Source organism: Doryrhamphus excisus, linkage group LG18 (genome assembly GCF_037039965.1).
Source record: "Doryrhamphus excisus strain RoL-2023G ecotype Guam linkage group LG18, RoL_Dexc_Guam_v1.1, whole genome shotgun sequence".
NCBI classification, from domain to species: Eukaryota; Metazoa; Chordata; class Actinopteri; order Syngnathiformes; family Syngnathidae; genus Doryrhamphus; species Doryrhamphus excisus.
Window position 1 is genome coordinate 14,608,394 of NC_136374.1, and position 18,629 is coordinate 14,627,022.

The 18,629-nt window shown below is 44.2% G+C and overlaps 1 protein-coding gene across 1 annotated transcript; it reads left to right on the top strand.

The window, feature by feature from the left end:
* Positions 1-142: 142 nt before the first annotated feature.
* Positions 143-13,143, top strand: LOC131105962 (uncharacterized). The gene is made up of 7 exons (XM_058054542.2): positions 143-274; positions 1,699-2,130; positions 6,397-6,623; positions 6,822-6,924; positions 7,015-7,110; positions 8,416-8,930; positions 9,984-13,143. The coding sequence occupies exons 2-7, from the start codon at positions 2,089-2,091 to the stop codon at positions 11,344-11,346; spliced, it is 2,346 nt and encodes a 781-aa protein (XP_057910525.2). The 5' UTR covers positions 143-274; positions 1,699-2,088; the 3' UTR covers positions 11,347-13,143.
* Positions 13,144-18,629: the final 5,486 nt, after the last annotated feature.

The following is an 18,629-nucleotide window of genomic DNA, read 5'->3' on the forward strand; positions in this document are numbered from 1 at the left end:
AGCAGCGATTCTTACTTATTAAACATTCTAGTTTTGTCACCACTTGGATCCGCTTAGCTAACTAGCCGTACGTGCTAGGTTAGCCGACATTTATCAGTTCTTGAGAACAAGAGTTAAACACGGGATAGTTGTGGGATAGTCACTATTGGTTTGTGAAATATATTTGACATAATGTGTAACAAAACAAGGCACACATTAATTTAAGTCTCGTAATAATGGTCAATTTCAGAAGTTACACCAATCGCTGGTCATCACTCAGCAGCTCCATCTACTGGTAAGTGTCAGAAGTGCAACAACATCAGCTACTATGGAGACGAAGCCATAAGGCCGTGACAGTACATTTTGTCCCAACGGGATTCTACGCTTCAATGCATTAAAAAAATAGTAGCTTTTCTAGGGGAAAATAGTAGATTTTGACAAGCCACATATGAGTTGTCATTACAATAGTGACTGCTGGATGCTACCGTCCATCCTCTTATGGGACAGCATTCCTGCAGCTACTCTCTCAGCAACAGAAAGTGTGCTGTTCCATTTTTAAACATAGGCAGGTTTGTGTTAGAGACAGACATGCATGCTCGTTCCCCGCCTCCATTCTTCAACATAGAAATGGCAAAGCTCAGCGAAAGGCATCATGATGCATTGCACCCATCACATACACATACATACACAGACACACATATATATATATATATCATAGTGACCATTCTGCAGCACCACAGTTTCCCAGTTTTCATGCAGAGAAGGAAATTGAGTGAACTAACAAAAGCACATACACATACTCAGTTGGTAACCATAGTAACTGAAGCACCGGGGAAGGCGGAATCATAAGTGAATTAGATGGAATTCTTGATGCACGTGAGTGTGAGGTGTAACGGCGAGAACGTGACTGTGTTCATATTGTCAAGGCAGGAAGTAGATGTAGACCGGGGTTTCCCAAATTGTACCCAATTTTCCACCTTAGATGAATATGATGTATAAGGGAATGTTGGTACGGGTAGCTTATCCCTTGACACGCTTCTCCCGCCTTGTTGTATTGAAAGCAATGGTCACTCTTTGCCAAGTCTACTGTCCATCACACCAAATACTGACTCTGATATCCTCTAATTACCATCAATGCTCTAATCAGCACTTCTATTCAATTAGAAGCCAAGTTGCTTACAAAGGAAAATTACCAAATAATTAGTGCTGGGTCAAAAAACCCACATCCTGATATATAGTATTTTTTTACTAACTCAACAATATAGTATTAGCTGTAGTTCAAGTATCATGAGTAGTCAGCAACAAGTAGCTTTATCAACATCTGCATGCAATATGTTAATTGTGTTACTTAGCTGTTGGTGTGAAACCCATGCGTGTGACACTTGCTGTACTGTTGTTTACAATGAACATCATCATTGGTATTAATTCTGGCTGAGACGTTTGCATCTTATTGCTATTTTAATATAGCATTTTAATATATGTGACCTCTCGTGCTATTTTAATATATATATTTTATATATCTGTTGCTGCTGTGTTGTGCAATATTGTTAAGAAACAGCATCCGTTACTGTTCCACTTTCTCATGCACTCCAAATGATTATTCAAATGTTCATTGTTGCAATAATTGAAAGTGCTAACCTGACGCTGAGCAATTGAACATTAAAACAAACACATTGTGCAGCAGCAGGAAGCTACATCATGTATTTCCTCTGCATATAGGCTACCCCCTTTGCACACTCAGAGGCGGTGACATCCGAAGGGAACCCGCAGCATCCCGGGCTCCCCATTGGCTACCGAGCCTCTGGAGGCGGCCAATCGGACTCTTTCCTGGCTGCGTGTTTCCCTCCCTGACTCCCAGCGCCTGCACATCGCTTTCAAGCTCGCAGTGCCGCATGTATGCATGTCAGATCATCGTGTGTATGAGGCTTGGAGCCGTGATGGAGGGGGAAGGGCGACCAGCACATGCAGAGATGATGAGGAAATAGGAGAAGAGAGCACCACGATAGCACTGTGAGGAGATATCAGCATCAACGACAAAGGAGGAGGAGGAGATCTGCTGGAGGAGAGGAGCAGTTGTTGATTTTCACGGTAGCCACGGCAGCTGCCACCATGGGCTGCTGGCTCTCTGGACCGTGGGTGGGTGATCCAGCGGTGAGTACCACCAAGCCCCAATCTTGCAACGCATGTGTGCTTTAAATAGGACCATTCTGTGCCTCTCCTGGTTGACACGGCAAAACGGTCCATTTCTATGCTGTTTTGTGTCTACTATCATCATAAACCTAAAGCGTGTGCACGTGAGACCTTCATGTACCTAGATGGATGTATTCATGTGTGTGTGCCAAAGAAATGTCAGCCATTTTGTGCTTCTCAGCTCAGTCTGTGTGTGTGTGTGGGCGTGCGTGTGTATCTGTGTGTCTATATACACCGACTATAGACACAACATTAGGTACACCTGCACTGTCACAGGAGATCTAATTAAAAATTCTGCCTTTGCAAAGATCATAACGGTGTTAATTTAACACTATGTTTATTTTTGGGGTTGCATTTTTTGGTATACTCTTGGACTTTTCGTAGCATGGACTGTACAAGTCGGAGACCATCCAGCGGAGACACAGTTTCTTCAGTTTCAACTAGTTTGCTGTCTAAAAAAGGAGAACATATAGGCGGCTGCAGGAAGCTATTGTGATTAATTAATCTGTCCATTCATCTGCTCTAATTAAGGTCATAGGGGAGCTGCAGCCTATTGCAACTGACTTTGGGTGAGATGGTGGGGTAGACCCTGGTTGCCAGCCAATCACAGGATGCATATAGACAAATAGACCTTTTATTTTATTTTATTTTATTTTATTTTATTTTATTTTATTTTATTTTATTTTATTTTATTTTATTTTATTTTATTTTATTTTATTTTATTTTATTATTTATTTTATTTATTTATATTAATTAATTCATTTTATACTGCTTTTCCTCACAAGGGTCGCGGGGGTTGCTGGAGCCTATCCCAGCTGCCTTCAGGCGAGAGGCGGGGTACACCCTGGACTGGTGGCCAGCCAATCACAGGGCATATATAGAAAAATAGACTATTTATACATATAAACATTTACATTTTTTTAACAGTCCCACACTGTGCTGCTTCATTTAGGAGTCTAGTTTGGAGTGGTTGTTTTTTTTTTCCCTCCCCTCTCCTAGTGTTGTCCCCCCCCCCCCCCCCCCCTTCATCGTCCAATCATCCCGTCCTGTCACCTCTTGTCTCACTGCAAAGTATGGACGGATGATTGCACTATTTTACTTGTACTTCTGTATAAGTGACAATTATAAAGGGCTACATCATCATCACAATTTAGAGTCTACAATTACAATTAGCCTGTTTTTGCAATGTTGGAGGAAGCCGTATAAAACACACATATTAGAGATTAGAACCCTCAATCTCCTGATTGTGAGGCCACTGTGTAGCCCGCGATCAATTCATGATCAATAAAAACTATTCTAGAAATTTAACCCAATGCTCATCCCTTCTGTACCGCTACTCTACATCCCACTGGTCTGTAAATATGCTGTCCCCTTATGTGGCTAAACTATCTATGGCACTGGACCTCATTAGACTCTTCACGTGGTTAGTGTGTGTGTGTGTGTGTGTGTGTGTGTGTGTGTGTTTGTGTGTATATGTGCACTAGAATGTAGCAGAGTGTGACTCATATGATGTGATGTGCTGCACTTAACAACACAGTTCATGCTTGCATGTCTTAATTGATGTGTATGTGTGTGTGAAGGGGGGGGTGGGCGGGGGTCCGGTTCAAAGACACCACGTCCATCTTATCCCCGTTATACGGTTGCATCCAACCCAGAAAGAAGGTTGTGTGTGTGTGTCTACAGGCAGAACGGCGTGTTCTGACCCAGTTGCATAATGTCGATGCTTAGAGCTTCCGCTGCGCGTAGACCGTAGAGCGTTGTCGAAATGGAAGCTGCAGTGCGATGGCGTTAATGTACAAATGTGGGACTCTCACACATTGGCTGGCAAGCAAACAAAACAGCAAGCAGCCTCGAATCTTGACTTGATAATCACTTCGTATTTGTCGCAGCCAGAACCGAGCCGAGCTTGACATCATGATGACATCAGCAGGGTTCTTTTCTCAGCTCTGACGGCTGCGAACATTTCAAGCTCATTTTCATGTGTGAAATAAGAAGAGGAGGGAAGACCTGCTGTTCACTAAACTATATTTGTACCGAGTGAGCACAGTCATCAAATGGCGTCAAAGAACCACAAAGGCCTGTGGTATAAATACAGTTCTGGTCAGGTCGCAGCTCTCCTGTTATGCAAGAGTTCCTTATTAATGATGTTGGAACAATAATGTGTCCTAGAGCGTGTTTATGAGCACCAAATATGATAACAATCTATCATTTTCCTCACTTTCATTCATTCATTTTCTACCGCTTTTTCCTCATGAGGGTCACCGGGGTGCTGGAGCCAATCCCAGCTGTCTTCTGGCGAGAGGCGGGGTACACCCTGGACTGGTGGCCAGCCAATCACAGGGCACATATAGACAAACAACCATTCACACTCACATTCTTACCTATGGACAATTTGGAGTCGCCAATTAACCTGGCATGTTTTTGGAATGTGGGAGGAAACCGGAGTACCCGGAAAAAACGCCACAAAGAGATGTCCAAGGGTGGAATTGAACCTGGGTCTCCTAGCTGCGAGGTCTGTGCGCTAACCACTCAATCACCGTGCAGCCCCCTACATTACATTCATTCATTTTCTACCGCTTATCCTCACGAGGGTCGCGGGGGTGCTGGAGCCTATCCCAGCTGTCTTCTGGCGAGAGGCGGGGTACACCCTGGACTGGTGGCCAGCCAATCACAGGGCACATATAGACAAACAACCATTCACACTCACATTCTTACCTATGGACAATTTGGAGTCGCCAATTAACCTGGCATGTTTTTGGAATGTGGGAGGAAACCGGAGTACCCAGAGAAAACCCACGCATGCACGGGGAGAACATGCAAACTCCACACAGAAATGGCCGAGGGTGGAATTGAACCCTGGTCTCCTAGCTGTGAGGTCTGCGCGCTAACCACTCGACCGCCGTGCCGCCGTATTTTCCTCACTTACTTACTCCAATTTTTAGAGGCGTTGAAACAGGTTTCTTGTGAAGCCGTGGAAGTTTGGGTTCTGGACCCAAACTCCTTGGGAGTCATCCCCAGTGACTTACGCCTTCGGGTTGGGGAAAGGGTTCTGACTACCATCTGTGCGTATGCGTCATACGGCAGTTCAGAGTACTGGACAGCACCCCAGCTGGTGAGTCAGTACTTCTCCTGGGAGACTTCAAGGCCCGTTTGGGCAATGACAGCGTGACCTGGAGGGGCCGTGATTGGGAGGAACAGTAACTGTACTCCACTGAAGAGAGAGCTGAGCCCGGAAGGCAAAGCTCTCAATTTACCGATGTTCCCACCCTCACCTACGGTCATGAGACAATCAAGAGATTGTAGATAAAAGCAGCTGAAATGAATTACCTCAGTAGGGTGGCAGGAACTCGGTCATGAGGGAGGGGCTCAGTGTAGACCTGCTGCTCCTTCACATCAAGAGAAGACAGCTGAGGTGGGTCGGACATCTAATCCGGATGCCCCCCTCCCACTTTCTTTTTTCTTCTTTTCCTGGAATTCTGGAATTCCGCATTGAGACTGCTGCTCCAAAACCCAGACTTGGATAAGCAGAATAAAACGGAACGGAATGTTAGCACTGTAGTTTTACTGTATTTATGTTCTGTCCCACTCTTTAAAGGGGACAGTATGACAGTGTTTGTATTGAGTTGTGGATTCCTATAGAGCAGCTACACACAATAACCCGCACAGAAAGCTTTTTTCTGTTTTCCATGGACTTCCTGCTTCTGATAGAAACATTCATTCATTCATTTTCTACTGCTTATCCTCACGAGGGTCGCAGGGGTGCTGGAGCCTATCCCAGCTGTCTTACCATTACACCCTGGACTCGTTGTCAGCCAATCACAGAGCACATATAGACAAACAACCATTCACACTCATATTCATACCTATGGACAATTTGGAGTCGCTAATTAACCTAGCATGTTTTTGGAATGTGGGAGGAAACCGGAGTACCCGGAGAAAACCCACGCATGCACGGGGAGAACATGCAAACTCCACACAGAGACCGGAGGGTGGAATTGAACTCGGGTCTGATAGAAACAGTGTGTTTAATTTACTCCAGCTCTGACCCTCCTCTAGGTACGCCCACTCTGCTGTGATTGGTCAGATATGGCCCAATAATTTTGACACCCTAGTGACTTTGTTCCCACCGAGAGACACTCAAGCTTTTGTGAAATTTATGTATTTATGTGAAAGATGTTTGTTTTTTCATTTTTTTCATTTTTCTGCCTCTTCTCTGCTTGTTTTCAGCTGACTGGTGGGCGGAGCCTAGCGCACCTGAGCCAGCGTGACGCCTTGCGAATTCTGGCGGCGAGTCAGCTTCCTGTCACCATGCAGGTCAAAAGTCAGAGGGGGCGCGGTTCCGACACGGACAGGGGAGCCTGGGAGCCCTTGCCCCTGAACTTGCAGCACCTCAACTTGCCCCTCCCGATGATGGGGGCGGGGCTTAACACCCCAAGCCCCTCTTATCAGGACAGGTGAGAAGCATGTTTATTACTCAATTACAAATCTGATTATTATTTTTTAAGCTGCTTTTATGGACACATTCAAGTTCCAGGAATTTTTCCAAGTTTTGTTACGTTTTTTAATTACAAAAAAAATCAAAGATCAATTAGTACGACAATCATGACCAGTACTGTAAATGTCTACATAACTGCTGTACTTGCTCCTTTCAGGCATTACTACAGCCACCTCTCTCTGCCACAAGATCACTGTGATGGAGGACACTACGGCTACCTTTCCAGCTCCCCAAGAGACACCGTGGATATCAGTCACCAGGTGATGCATGCAGCCCACTGTCACTGCTCTGTTTACATACAACACAGAAGCTTTGTCCTCGTTCTCATGTTCACTCTACCACTGACTCAGGATGCAGAAGTGAGCAGCCATCGAGCCAAGGACCAGAGCTGCCTGATGGGATGTTGCAACGTCAACGTGGATGAGCCCAAAGGCTATCACAGTCAGGTAATGAGGCCGTGTTGGAGCTGAGTATTACACAAATTGTACATCTTCTCGGCCTAAGCCAAGAAGAAACCAGTCATAATGTGCTATATATATATATCACTATATTGACAGTTACTATGGTACCCATTATGTCGTTGTATGGTCATATCACCTCGTACTTCGGTGCGTGACAAAAAAAAAACAAAAAAAAAACTGAAACCATATTTGGAAAGCAGGAAGTGAACAAATGTAACAGTTACTGATTGTAAAAGTACCAGATGGAGGGGTAGGATTTAATAAGCTTTGCTTCTTCCTACTCCTTTTGGACATGTGGAACTGTGAACTGATTATGTGATGCATTCAATTGTAATCTGATGCATGTTCAAATGAAATTAAACCATTACCATTACCATAAATGAAGTATTTCCCATGTATAAAGTGGCAAAATGAACGAAAATACAAATATAATGCATTCAGACATGCTAAGACATGATAAGAAGTGTAATACAGTATCTGTTATTTGACTGTAGCTGAGTGCTAGCAGCAGGTTAGCGGTGCAGAGAGTGACCGACAGCAGCTCCTGTGTGAAGGTTCACTGCATTGGTTCTCTGCTTGTTAATAAAGCGATTGAAGTGCATAGTGGATCTCTGCTTAATAACAAACAGAACCAGCAGAGTAGCTGTCTTCTGTATTGGGTATAGTATATATACACTACTGCTCAAAGGTTTGGGATCATTTGCATATTTCTTTGTTTTCCAAAGAAAAAACACATTTTCATGCATTTCACAAACATTTTCATCCATTTCACAAACAATTAAAATGAATGAGATGATTTTCAAAGAAGGATGTACATTTTTGCATAGAGGCCTACTATCAACAACTGTCAGTCCTCTGAATCAATCTCCTGGTATGGCTGCTAATCCAAGTTCATCATTTTATAAGGCTAATAGATGATTAGAAACCCCATCTAAAAAATCTAAACTGAAACTAAAATCTCTTACCATGCTGTTAACTACTCCCTTCAGAGAGCAGCACAAACTGGGTCTAACAAGGACAGAAAAACGCTGCACAACTGTGCAAGAAGACAAATATCTGAGAGTGTGTAGTTTAAGACAAAGACGCCTCACAGGTCGTCACCTGGCAGCTGTACTAAATAGTAGCCGTAAATAGTAGGAGCGATAGTGTGGGTATAGTCACCAACTATAAAGGTGACTATAGGGGTGTTATTTCATGTCTACAGGGCTCTAATGAATATGAAAAATTGCATTTAGAAGGTCATAAAAAGGTTTTAAATGCTGTAACTGTGACTGATGTGTGGTCTTGCAGATGGATGAAGATGACTTCATGCTGGAAAAGCCTCTGGGCTTCCTGCCCCTCCACCATGAGCTGGACAGCGGTCTCGGCTGGACAGATGGCTCTCTCCACCAGGGCGACCTCTCAGGCCTGGAGACTGAAGAGGCAGGCCTGGACGACTGCCATCCCCACGGGGCCCTTGGCCCAGGGGGTTGTGGGGCCTTTGGAGGTGGCGGCTCCCCATCCTCGGAGTCTTTCATTTCATCAGAGCTCAGCGATTCAGGTTTCTACAGCGTGAGCACCGGGGAGTTCCGGCACTTCCAGAGAATGCTGGAGAAACGAATGCGTCTGTACAACGCTCGGCTACAGCATCAGGGGGAGACATGCGAGAGACGGGAACGGCGCGACAGCTGCCCCATGAGCCACCGCGAGCTGTTGGAGGCCATCCCGGAGACACTGAGCATGCAGCCACCGTGTCAGCGCATGCAGCTGGGGATGGAAGAGGCCAGCGGGGCAGTTTTGGACCTCCCGACCCGAGGACTTGTCAGGTATGTGATGGTGGGGAAAATTCAGACGAGTTGGAATATAATATATCCAAGTCCATGAAACCAGAGCAGATAAACCAGAGCAGATAATCACAAAAAAAGATTAATTCAAAGCTGATATGGGTCACCTAATACTGAGCTCGTCGCCATGGAAACAGCTGAAAAATGTCTGTCTCGGGCTGCACGGCGATCGAGTGGTTAGTGCGCCGACCTTACAGCTAGGAGACCCGAGTTCAATCCCACCCTCGGCTATCTCTGTGTGGAGTTTGGAATAGGATAAGCGGTAGAAAATGAATGAATAATAATAATAATAATAATAATAATAATAATAATAATAATAATAATAATAATAATAATAATAATAATAATAATAATAATAATAATAATTATCATTATCATTATTATTATTATTATTACTACTTATTATTATTATTATTATTATTATTATTATTATTATTATTATTATTATTATTATTGTAAATTATTGTTGTTGTTGTTGTTATTATAATAAGCAATTATTATTATTATTATTATGATTCATAATAATAATAATAATTATTATTAACAATAAAAATTATAATAGCAATAATAATAATACTTATAATAATAATAATAATAATAATAATTAATATTATTATTCATAATAATAATATTTACTTATTATTATCCACAACAATCATAATTATTATTATTATTATTAATAATTATAATTACAATAATAATAATAATAATTATTATTATTATTATTAATAATAATTACTTATTATTATTATTCATTTTCTACCGCTTATCATGACTTATCTTTTATTATTTATTTATCCTATTATTATTATTATTATATGTTTTTTTTACAATGAAATACGGACCTTTTTATGCAAGACCAACAGTTTTAGAATACAATAACTCTCTGAATGAATTCTCTTCAATATTTCAAATTCAAGTTTTGTATTTTGATTTCTGTAATGTTTTACTGTTAGCGAAAAAATGAAATAAATACATAGGTTCCCTAGGCATGCTCTAAGGGGTTCTAACTTTGTACATGAACTGTTTTCCCAGGGTGTCGTCAGTCCAGTTCCATAAAGCAGATCGACCCTGTCTGAACCGTCACAGCTCAAGCAGCGGAGCCCTCTTTAACCCCTCCCACACGCACCCAATGGTGTCACGAATGAGCGTCCCCGTCCTCTCCACCTGCAGCACCCCCTCCAGCCACCGGAGGCCGCTCGCCCCGATGCAGCAGAACTATCAGGGCTCCAACTCAGTGGGGATGCTGAGGAGAAGTCGTACGCTGCACCATCGTCCTCCACCACAGGAGTACCGGCGCCGGGCCAGCCACCCGGCATCCCCTTCCTACTGCGCGGCCACCCTGCACCACTGTGGAGGGGTCACGCCTCATAGCGTCTTTCAACCAGGCCTGCCGGAAGAGACGGAGCTGGTGGCGGATGTGATGGCTTCCCACCCAGGAGATGTCGGCCTGTCCACGCAGCAGCACCCCGGCACTCTGGGCCACATCAGGGGTCCCTGCTACAACAGCAACCCGAATGGCCAGCTCACCCACCACGACTGGTGGCACGCGCAACAAAGAAGCTTGATCCCAGACGCGCTGGAGGCAGAGCGGGACAAAGAACTGGAGCGGGAACTGGAACAGACCCGGCAAATGGAGAGGAATCTCGAGATACAGGAGGAACTGGACCGAGAGAGACAGCAGGAGCTGCAAAGGAACCGATCCAGAGAGCAGCAGCACCTCCAGAGCATGGTCCACCCGGCCCAGCCGGGCGACGTCAATGACACGTGGCCCAAACCGGCCAGCCGCCAGTCTCAGGGCGGTGGAGGCGGTCGAGGTCTTTACAGCACCCTGGAGGGCCACACAGGGACCGGCTCTGCTGGTCTGGATACAAAGAAAGATCAACTGGATGCACAGCCAAGCCCTAACCCCAAACTTAACCCTTGCTCCAAAACCAACATGACTTCCCGGATCTCCAGGAGCCAGTTCCTGAGGGACCGAGCCTCGCAGCTTGCTGACGAACGCAGCGGCATGAGCACCGACGATGAAACCAACACGGACATGCTTTTGGGTCGCTACTGGAGCCGAACAGAAAGAAGGGAACACTTCTTACTAGCTCGTGAGCAGAAGCAACAGCAGGCAAGAGGAGGGGCGGTACGTGAGGGTTCCGGCAGGGCCGCCGGCGCCTCCGCGGTGGAGCGAAGCGGGCCGGATGGTCGAGCGAGTAGTGCTTCCACGGAAGGACGATGCAGTACGGTTTTGGAGCTGAGTCAGAGGAAGCTGAGTCGGCTGAGGAATCGGAAGATGTTGGACGACTGGACGACGGTGGAAGAGTTGCTGACTCACGGGACCAGGTTGGACAGCCAGGACCACCCGATGCTTTGTCCCAGCCCCCTGCTGACGGTCACCACTGTCTAACCGCATGGGCGCACACTTCACCGTTGCTGGTTGTTGTTCAGACAGAACACATCAGCGTCAAAGACTCGAACCCTGGAAGCATGCGGCGTAAAGATATTTCTATAACACTTTCTCACCGTATCATGATCCTTATGATCGGGGCTGGAGGTTACAATATTTTACCCAACATCTGATGTCACTTTTAAGCCCTTTTTATAGGTTAAAAACACACAAAACGGGTGCATCTTTACTCTGTGTCGCCACTATTTGCGGGTTTGAGTCCCATGTACCAGAAAAGTGCACAACATATTATTATTAGGAAGCGTCTTTTACAGTGTCGACTCGGTAACAGATGCGCCTGTACGTAAGGGAATGCCAGAAAGACGGAGTTTAACACCAACACTCAATTGTCGCCCTGTTGTGTTGCCAGATAAGTCAGTATTTTATACACACACACACACACACAAATCATCAATGACTTATGGACAATCATTTGCTAAGACATTTTGCTTAACGGCGGCCATGTTTTTCAATCAACCTTGCTTGTGAGTTGCCTCAAGTGTGTGCCAAATGTTGTCGTGAATAGGCTAAACATCCTAAGGCTGAGTTTTAGTAGAGCGTGATGAGCCGTGTGTGAGAAATTTCAAGTCATTGTGATTTGTAGGTGCCATATTTTGGGGGGGGGGGTTTAATAACAGCGCCACCGTGTGGTGTGTGATTGTCGGAAAATGAATAAACATGGCAACACAAAAAGGGTGTTGACATTGTTAGCTTGTTTTTGCGTGCAGCGGTTCAGCAGCAGAAGAGTTCGATTCCACAACACCGTTTCACACACATTTTGCGGCCATATGCTGCCTTCGCCGGGTTCTGTTTAAAAATAAGGCATAATATTCTCATTTGTTTTATGACAGAGAATTTGCGCAAGATTTTGGACCTCCTATGATTTAAATGTGTGTTTCACTGTGACTGCAGTTCATCACATTCAATAATAGCTTTATGTGCGGGCCCGTTGTACAGCACTGCTATGACACGTATGAAAACAAACAACAGAAAAGAGCCTGTACAGTACAGGTACAGTAAGTAACATGTGATACAACAATGATGTTTGATTTGAGGTTTGATGCATCGGAATTGCATAACGACGGAGAATTAGTACTAGACAAATGAGTACTACGGAGGATTCTGCCTGAGATGCATGCAATGAACGCAGCACACGTGATTCTCTCTTCCCACAGGCTGTTAGTTGTTTACAAATGCACCGTACCTGCCCACGTGTTTACTAACCGAAAGAAAGATATGCCTCAAGACTGTGGTCGAAAACCGCTGCATGGATCGTGACCGCGTCATTATGCCCAAATTCCAGGTCTACTCCAGGGGTTCAAGTGCAATAATACCTCAGTCTCAGTGTTGAAGACACTAACTGTCCATGAAGTTAACACGGGACAAGTCTTTGAATATGAATATTATAAGAGGGGACCTCAAGAAAACAAACATTTTTGCAGTTCATTTTGATACAAAGTGTTTCTCTCCCAGGGACCGAGGCCAGTGGAACAACTGTAGATAGAACAACAGTGTGTCTTGATGTTGATGTTTTATTTATCAGCTATCATAGTTATTTATGGAAGAAAACAAATCTTTATTGTCAATGTGTTTGAATATATTTCAATATTTTTATTGTAAGTTTTTTTTTTTTTTTTTTTTAATATGTTACCCGGAAGCTGGTGATTTATTTTGATTTAGCTTTTTTAAGTGAAAACAAATTGTGAATATTCTTGTCTCTTTAAAGGCTAAATTAAATGTCACTGTTGTTTTGTGTCACATGACGTGTACATGTTGATTTTGTTGGCATCCCTCGTACAACAAGGGTGGGGGTTTAAAGTTTGATTCCGTAGTATCAGTTCACTGGTGTCAAAGTCAAGGCCCGCCAAAACAATGCATGTCACACCCAATATCTGCTTGGAACATAGTTTTTTTTGCTTTAAAGAGTACTAAAAATCAAATACAGGGGCAATGGCTAGCAGATATTAAAGTAAACATGAATGTAAGACCTTTTTTTTTACTCTAGTAATGATTTGGAGCACGTGATAAAGTGTAACACAAACAATAAATCACACACCACAGCAGCAGCAGAACCAATGTTGTAATAGCAGCAAGAAGCAAACTGCCTAGCCAGTATTAATACTGCTAAAGAATTGGTTGTACACAATAGTAAGTGTAATAGCCATGAACCATTATAAAGCGCATGTAGAGGTAGATTAATGATACGCGATTGGGTGCAGGCCACAGAGCTAGGAGACACAGGTTTGATTCCCCTCTTCGGGCATCTCTGTGTGGAGTTTGCATGTTCTCCCCATGCATGCGTGGGTTTTCTTACATTCCAAAAACATGCTAGGTTAACTGGCGACTCTAAATTGTTGTTGTTTGTCTATATGTGCCCTGTGATTGGCTGGCGACCAGTCCAGGGTGTACCCCGCCTCTCGAGAAAAGATAGCTGGGATAGGCTCCAGCACCCCGTGACCCTCATGAGGATAAGCGGTAGAAAATGAATGAAAAAACATGTTAGGTTAATTGTCCATAGGTATGAATGTGAGTGTGAATGGTTGTTTGTCTATATGTGCCCTGTGATTGGCTGGCCACCAGTCCAGGGTGTACCCCGCCTCTCCCCCGAAGACAACTGGGATAGGCTCCAGCATAACAGCGACCCTTATGAGGATAAGCGGTATAGAAAATGGATGGATGGATAGTTCAACTGCAGCTATACTGCCATCTTGTGGAGTTAATAATTTTAACATTTTAAAAAGTTAATAAAAAAAAAACTATGCCGCGGAATAATCCATACAGCCAATTGACCTGGCAAGTATGGAGACTTGGTGAAAAAAGAATAGTTAATACTATCCTATATAACATTTATATGGTACTGGATGTCCAACCAGGCTGCATGGTGGTCGAGTGGTTAGCACGCAGACCTCACAGCTAGGAGAGGTTCAATTCCACCTTCGGCCATCTCTGTGTGGAGTTTGCATGTTCTCCCCATGCATGCGTGGGTTTTCTCCGGGTACTCCGGTTTCCTCCCACATTCCAAAAACATGCTAGGTTAATTAGCGACTCCAAATTGTCCATAGGTATGAATGTGAGTGTGAATGGTTGTTTGTCTATATGTGTTTGTCTATTTAATCTCACTCATCTGGCCTCTCTATTGACACCTTTTCAAGGAATTTTCCTTTCTGGATAGAAGACTATGAAGCGGACTCCCACCTGCTTAGCAACCACGTCTTCCCTAGCCAGCAATGTGACGCCAACACTATGAATAATGGATGCCTTTTTTTTGCGCCCCTTCATTGTCTTTGCTTCCACAAGGACAGAAGGCTGAAAATAGCGCTCGTGTCCTCATGCCATGTGAAATTTAAAGCACACTGGAGCGGAGTGTCTCGCTGCCGGGCAAAGGCACACTTTTTCCCCTGCAGCATCTGCATGGCAAACCTTCTGGAATACCATGATGCACATGTGGATGTAATAAAGATTAATTAGCTACGAGACGCTGGTTCTGTTCTGTGTTCACTGAGCCGCTAACAACACATGGCGGGTAAGCATAGTACAAATAGAAGACTCTAAAATAGTTCATACAGAAACTCTTTGTTATCACAACATTTTCTGTCCTCCTCATGACTCCTTTTAAAATGTCTCTCAATTTCTAGCTACCCAAACGTATCACTATTTGATTTGGGTTACCATGACAACACAACTTTAGAAGCTCTAAACGTAGCATCCTTCTACAAACATATTCACTATCTCTCCTCTGGACATGTCCCAACCATCTCAGTACCATGTACTAGTTCCTGATCCTATCCATCCTGGTCACTCCCAATGAAATATGGCCTATTTAAATAAGGCCGGTTAGCGCGCAGACCTCACAGCTAGGAGACCAGGGTTCAATCCCACCCTCGGCCATCTCTGTGTGGAGTTTGCATGTTCTCCCCGTGGGTTTTCTCCGGGTACTCCGGTTTCCTCCCACATTCCAAAAACATGCTAGGTTAATTAGCGACTCCAAATTGTCCATAGGTATGAATGTGAGTGTGAATGGTTGTTTGTCTATATGTGCCCTGTGATTGGCTGGCCACCAGTCCAGGGTGTACCCCGCCTCTCGCCCCAAGACAGCTGGGATAGGCTCCAGCATGTCCAACATGATAGAGTGAAAAGAAGTTCTCCTCTTATTGCGTGTGGAAGTGGTACGTTTTTGGCTTTTTTGTTTTGTCTTTGGGCTGCACGTCGGTCGAGTGGTTAAAGCGCAGACTTCACAGCTAGGAGACCCGAGTTCAATCCCACCCTCGGCCATCTCTGTGTGGAGTTTGCATGTTCTCCCCGTGCATGCGTGGGTTTTCTCCGGGTACTCCGGTTTCCTCCCACATACCAAAAACATGCTAGGTTAATTAGCGACTCCAAATTGTCCATAGGTATGAATGTGAGTGTGAATGGTTGTTTGTCTATATGTGCCCTGTGATTGGCTGGCCACCAGTCCAGGGTGTACCCCGCCTCTTGCCCGAAGACAGCTGGGATAGGCTCCAGCACCCCCTCTCCTGACCTTGTGAGGATAAGCAGTAGAAAATGAATGAATGAATGAATCAAGTGATTGTGTGTGCTAACAAAGGTGTGTTTACTTAGCATGTAAACATATAAGTCATTTATTAAATCCGCCCCAGATTCAGGTCTGCTATGTGGATGTGACGTGCAATTGCTGAGCAGCGGAACTACAGTACATCAACTCAGTCAAGCATAGCCGTTTAATAGCCATTCTTAAAACAGAGGAATAAAGAACACATAATCTGCTGTGACTGTAAGCCCACTCAACTTATTTTACGCCTGTCATTAGACAACGTTGTAGATGAATAGTTATTTATTTCTGACAGTGACGGACCAACAGAGGATTTGCGACAGTTCTGCAATAAATCCCTCCTGCAGATGCGTGTTTTATTATTGAATTATTGAATTTCTCACAAATTATACTTTATTGACAAAGACAGTATTACTGTCACAAAAATGAAATTGATTTAAATGTTTAGTAAGCTGTCTCCTAAGTAAAGGCATACACTATAGAGTTTAACGCTTGTTTGTCACCATGCTGACGACTGGCAATTCTATATTGATATTCTATGGAGTTTTTCATGTTCTCCCCGTGCATGCATGGCTTTTCTCCGAGTACTCCGGTTTCCTCCCACATTCCAAAAACATGCTAGGTTAATTAGCGACTCCAAATTGTCCATAGGTATGAATGTGAGTGTGAATGGTTGTTTGTCTATATGTGCCCTGTGATTGGCTGGCCACCAGTCCAGGGTGTACCCCGCCTCTCTCCTGAAAACAGCTGGGATAGGCTCCAGCACCACCACAACCCCTGTAAGAATAAGCGGTCAAAAATGAATGAATGAATGAATAGAACTTAAATAGAGGGGTGTGCAAAGTGTGACCTGGGGGCCTTTTACGGCCCGTGGCTGTGTTTTTATTGGTCTCTGGCATATTCTAAAAATAAACTAAAATAAAACAACAACACCAAAAAAGTAATGGTTTCTTCCTTGCTTGATGTGCCAGGCCTCAACAAAATATGACATGCAGGACATAACATGACATTTTGTTGCTAAAGCATCCTGGAGGCAAAGATGAAATATCGTTATTGTCCTAATTCCTACGACATTCTTATGATTCCTGATGGCATGGGGGATTCCTGGTGTGTTAAATACATAAACAACAAAAACCTGTTAAGAAAGCATGAATGCTTGTCACTCACATCCAACAATCCCAAATATGTGACTGGGTCCTTCAGGGTCACATTGTTCACATGTCTAAATGCAGACAACAATTGGGATCGTGGCATGGAGGAGTCATCATGTGACAGCAACATTTTATAAGTCAACTGACTCCTGATTAATGCGTAATATAACGCCTTAACTTTTGGATTTTTGATGTTTAAAATGCATGACGCTTTTAGGAGTCTTTTAGAGCCTGATGACGTTCATCGTGGAGCACCGGATCACCTCTAGATCCTTACGAGGGTACTGTAAAAAAGGTAATTTACATGTAAACATAAATATATTGCATATGTTTGGTGAAATTAACTCGTCAGTAATGTCATAGTCTACTGTAATATCTTCATTCATTCATTCATTTTCTACCGCTTTTTCTCACGAGGGTCGCGGGGAGTGCTGGAGCCTATCCCAGCTGTCTTCGGGCGAGAGGCGGGGTACACCCTGGACTGGTGGCCAGCCAATCACAGGGCACATATAGACAAACAACCATTCACACTCACATTCATACCTATGGACAATTTTGAGTCGCTAATTAACCTAGCATGTTTTTGGAATGTGGGAGGAAACCGGAGTACCCGGAGAAAACACACGCATGCACGGGGAGAACATGCAAACTCCACACAGAGATGGCAGAGGGTGGAATTGAACCCTGGTGTCCTAGCTGTGAGTTCTGTGCGCTAACCGGCCATATTTAAATAGGCCATATTCCATTGGGAGTGACCAGGATGGATAGGATCAGGAGCTAGTACATCAAAACCCTGGTCTCCTAGCTGTGAGGTCTGTGCGCTAACCGGCCATATTTAAATAGGCCATATTCCATTGGGAGTGACCAGGATGGATAGGATCAGGAGCTAGTACATCAAAACCCTGGTCTCCTAGCTGTGAGGTCTGTGCGCTAACCGGCCTTATTTAAATAGGCCATATTTCATTGGGAGCGACCAGGATGGATAGGATCAGGAGCTAGTACATCAGAACCCTGGTCTTTTAACTGTGAGGTCTGTGCGCTAACCGGCCTTATTTAAATAGGCCATATTTCATTGGGAGCGACCAGGATGGATAGGATCAGGAGCTAGTACATCAGAACCCTGGTCTTTTAACTGTGAGGTCTGTGCGCAAACCGGCCTTATTTAAATAGGCCATATTTCATTGGGAGTGACCAGGATGGATAGGATCAGGAGATAGCACATCAGAACCCTGGTCTCCTAGCTGTGAGGTCTGTGCGCTAACCGGCCTTATTTAAATAGGCCATATTTCATTGGGAGTGACCAGGATGGATAGGATCAGGAGCTAACATGAGAACTCTGGTCTCCTAGCTGTGAGGTCTGTGCGCTAACCAACCTTATTTAAATAGGCCATATTTCATTGGGAGTGACCAGGATGGATAGGATCAGGAGCTGGTACATCAGAACCCTGGTCTCCTAACTGTGAGGTCTGCGTGCTAACCACTTGACCACCGTGCAGCCCCCTGTAATATCTTATTGTACATTTTGGAAGTAATTTGATGATGAT

Coding starts and splice junctions, on each gene's coding strand:
- LOC131105962 (XM_058054542.2), top strand. CDS start 2,089: ATGGGCTGCTGGCTCTCTGGACCGTGGGTGGGTGATCCAGCG. Junction 6,624..6,821: donor AGCCCCTCTTATCAGGACAG/GTGAGAAGCATG, acceptor TGCTCCTTTCAG/GCATTACTACAGCCACCTCT. Junction 7,111..8,415: donor CCAAAGGCTATCACAGTCAG/GTAATGAGGCCG, acceptor GTGGTCTTGCAG/ATGGATGAAGATGACTTCAT.